Here is a 2,401-nt window from a genome sequence, read left to right on the forward strand (position 1 = left end):
TTGTAAACAAAGACAGAATTGTCCAATAACGTCTTCTCCCCTGTTTTGAACTCGAGGAGCAGTGTCTCTCAGGTAAAGGTGTGTGTGTGTGTGTGTGTGTGTGTGTGTGTGTGTGTGTGTGTGTGTGTGTGTGACGTGTTAAAAGGCTTCAGGTAAAAGTGTGTGTGTTTTTTTTACTTGAGCAGCTGAAGATTTGGTCACATTTTTACATTTTACAGATCATATGTGTGTGTGTGTGTGTGTGTGTGTGTGTGTGTGTGTGTGTGTGTGTGTGTGTGTGTGTGTGCGCACTTAAATCAGCTGTAGGTAGTGTGAGCATGTGTTCAGGTCTCATGTGTGTGTGTGTGTGTGTGTGTGTGTGTGTGTGTGTAAACTCATACCTAAGTCATATATATTATGTACAGTACAATGTTGTAGTTGTTGAATCTTACATACAGTGAATACAGGGTGCAGACTGTGGTGGGAGCAGTGTGTGTGTGTGTGTGTGTGTGTGTGTGTGTGTGTGTGTGTTTATGTGCAGCATGGCTCAGTTCCAGATCTTAAGGAAACTATCCCAGGACCCGGTGGACACCGCCATGCCGTCATCCGTCACACCCAGACAGCTCACACGATTGTCATGTCCGGCCAGGACGCCTGCAGGAGGGACGGGGACAGACGAGAGGACGCTTGTTACCGTCTCTGCACACACACTTTTTAAAGAACACACACCTGTAACTCGGCTCAGGAACAAAGACCACGCCTCAAACTTCACCTGTCCACCTCTGACTCAGTCTAAACCTCCTCCTGTCTTCCCGACACCACTCCATCTCCAAACTCCTCCATCCATCTACAACCCTGATTCCTCCTTCAGCACATCAACAAATAATCTGAATCTATTTCAGTGATGTTAGAATTCATTTTTATGTTTCCTTTGAATCTGTTCAGACGTCTTTCTTTGTAAATTCAGCCTCATTTATTTGAGGGAAAAAACTGAGTTAAGAATATTTTCAAATCTTCCACCTTTAAACATTTTAAACAGACATCACAGCTCGTTAATTAATTAGTCAGTCAGTCAGTTCGTTAGTTGTTAGTGCAGTGATGTAACTTTACTTCAGCTTATTAAACACAAACTTCCTTTGAGAAGTAAACTGCATTTACAGACGAAGTCTTGTAGAATGTGAAGTGAAGCTGACTGCTTCTGATCTTCAGTCTGTGCAGGACAAACATCTGTCAAAGATCCTCTGAGCTCACATGGAGAGAGTTCAGGTGAATCTACAGGATGATAAACTGTGTTTGTGTCGTCACAGGATGAACTGACTGTATCAGTGTCACGTCTGCATGAAACATGAGAGATCGCCTGTGTGTGTTTCTTTAGAGATGAAAACATTAAAGTGAAGTTCAGTTTCACATGGAGGTGTTACCTCCAGCTCCACCCACCTGCTCGGTCTCCCTTCATGGCGTCCCAGATGTTGCAGTTGAAGTCGTCATAACCAGCCAGCAGCAAACGGCCCGAGCGCGAGAAAGCCACGGAGGTGATGCCGCAGATGATGTTGTCATGGCAATAGAGGCTGAGCTCCTGGTCTGCACGCAGGTCGAACAGCCTGCAGGTGGCGTCGTCGGAGCCGGTGGCGAAGGCGCTGCCGTTGGGAAAGAACTGAGGGGAGGAGGGGCACAGGAAGACGGATGAGAGGCAGGAAGCTACGTCAACGTTCTCACCTGTCCTCAGACTGTCACCTGTGTGCTGCATCAGTCCAGACCTGCTCAGAGACTGGACCGATGCACCGCGCTCAGATATGCTGTTAATTGATAATCTCGTTAATCCTCGTGGCGTGCTGCCGCTTTAAATCTCTGCCAAAGCTGAGACACAAATCCTGGAGCTGCTCTATGGTGGAGACAGATCACAGGAGGGCGGAGGGACGAGACGGGTGGAGGCCAGAGCTTACTAAAGCTGTACCTGTTCTTAGCAGGCAACAGAACCGGGCCTGGAGTTAGAACAGCAACAGGGAATAACGTCACACTACAGAGGTGATTTACAGAGTTTATGACTAACTGAACGGACTCAGCCCGGGACGCCAGGAACCAAACCCAGCAAGAGAAGCACCTGATAGACTGCTGTGTTCACTGTTAGACTGGACACTGCTGGTTCAGAGGTTCTGTCGCTGTGTTCGCTGTTAGACTGGACACTGCCGGTTCAGAGGTTCTGTCGCTGTGTTCGCTGTTAGACTGGACACTGCCGGTTCAGAGGTTCTGTCGCTGTGTTCGCTGTTAGACTGGACACTGCCGGTTCAGAGGTTCTGTTGCTGTGTTCACTGTTAGACTGGACACTGCTGGTTCAGAGGTTCTGTCGCTGTGTTCGCTGTTAGACTGGACACTGCCGGTTCAGAGGTTCTGTCGCTGTGTTCGCTGTTAGACTGGACACTGC

General features: G+C 48.2%; 1 protein-coding gene across 1 annotated transcript in view; it reads right to left on the minus strand.

Moving 5' to 3' along the window:
- Nucleotides 1-226: 226 nt before the first annotated feature.
- gnb2 (guanine nucleotide binding protein (G protein), beta polypeptide 2) overlaps nucleotides 227-2,401 on the minus strand; it is a 10,831-nt gene continuing 8,656 nt past the window's right edge. The window contains exons 7-9 of the mRNA XM_027273743.1: nucleotides 1,934-1,961; nucleotides 1,417-1,817; nucleotides 227-633 (exon numbers count right to left, since the gene is read on the minus strand). Of these exons, the coding sequence (XP_027129544.1) occupies nucleotides 527-633; nucleotides 1,417-1,817; nucleotides 1,934-1,961 (536 nt within the window). The 3' untranslated portion in view covers nucleotides 227-526. The remainder of the gene's footprint in view (nucleotides 634-1,416; nucleotides 1,818-1,933; nucleotides 1,962-2,401) is intronic.

This window comes from Larimichthys crocea, chromosome XXII, assembly GCF_000972845.2.
Source record: "Larimichthys crocea isolate SSNF chromosome XXII, L_crocea_2.0, whole genome shotgun sequence".
NCBI lineage: Eukaryota > Metazoa > Chordata > Actinopteri > Sciaenidae > Larimichthys > Larimichthys crocea.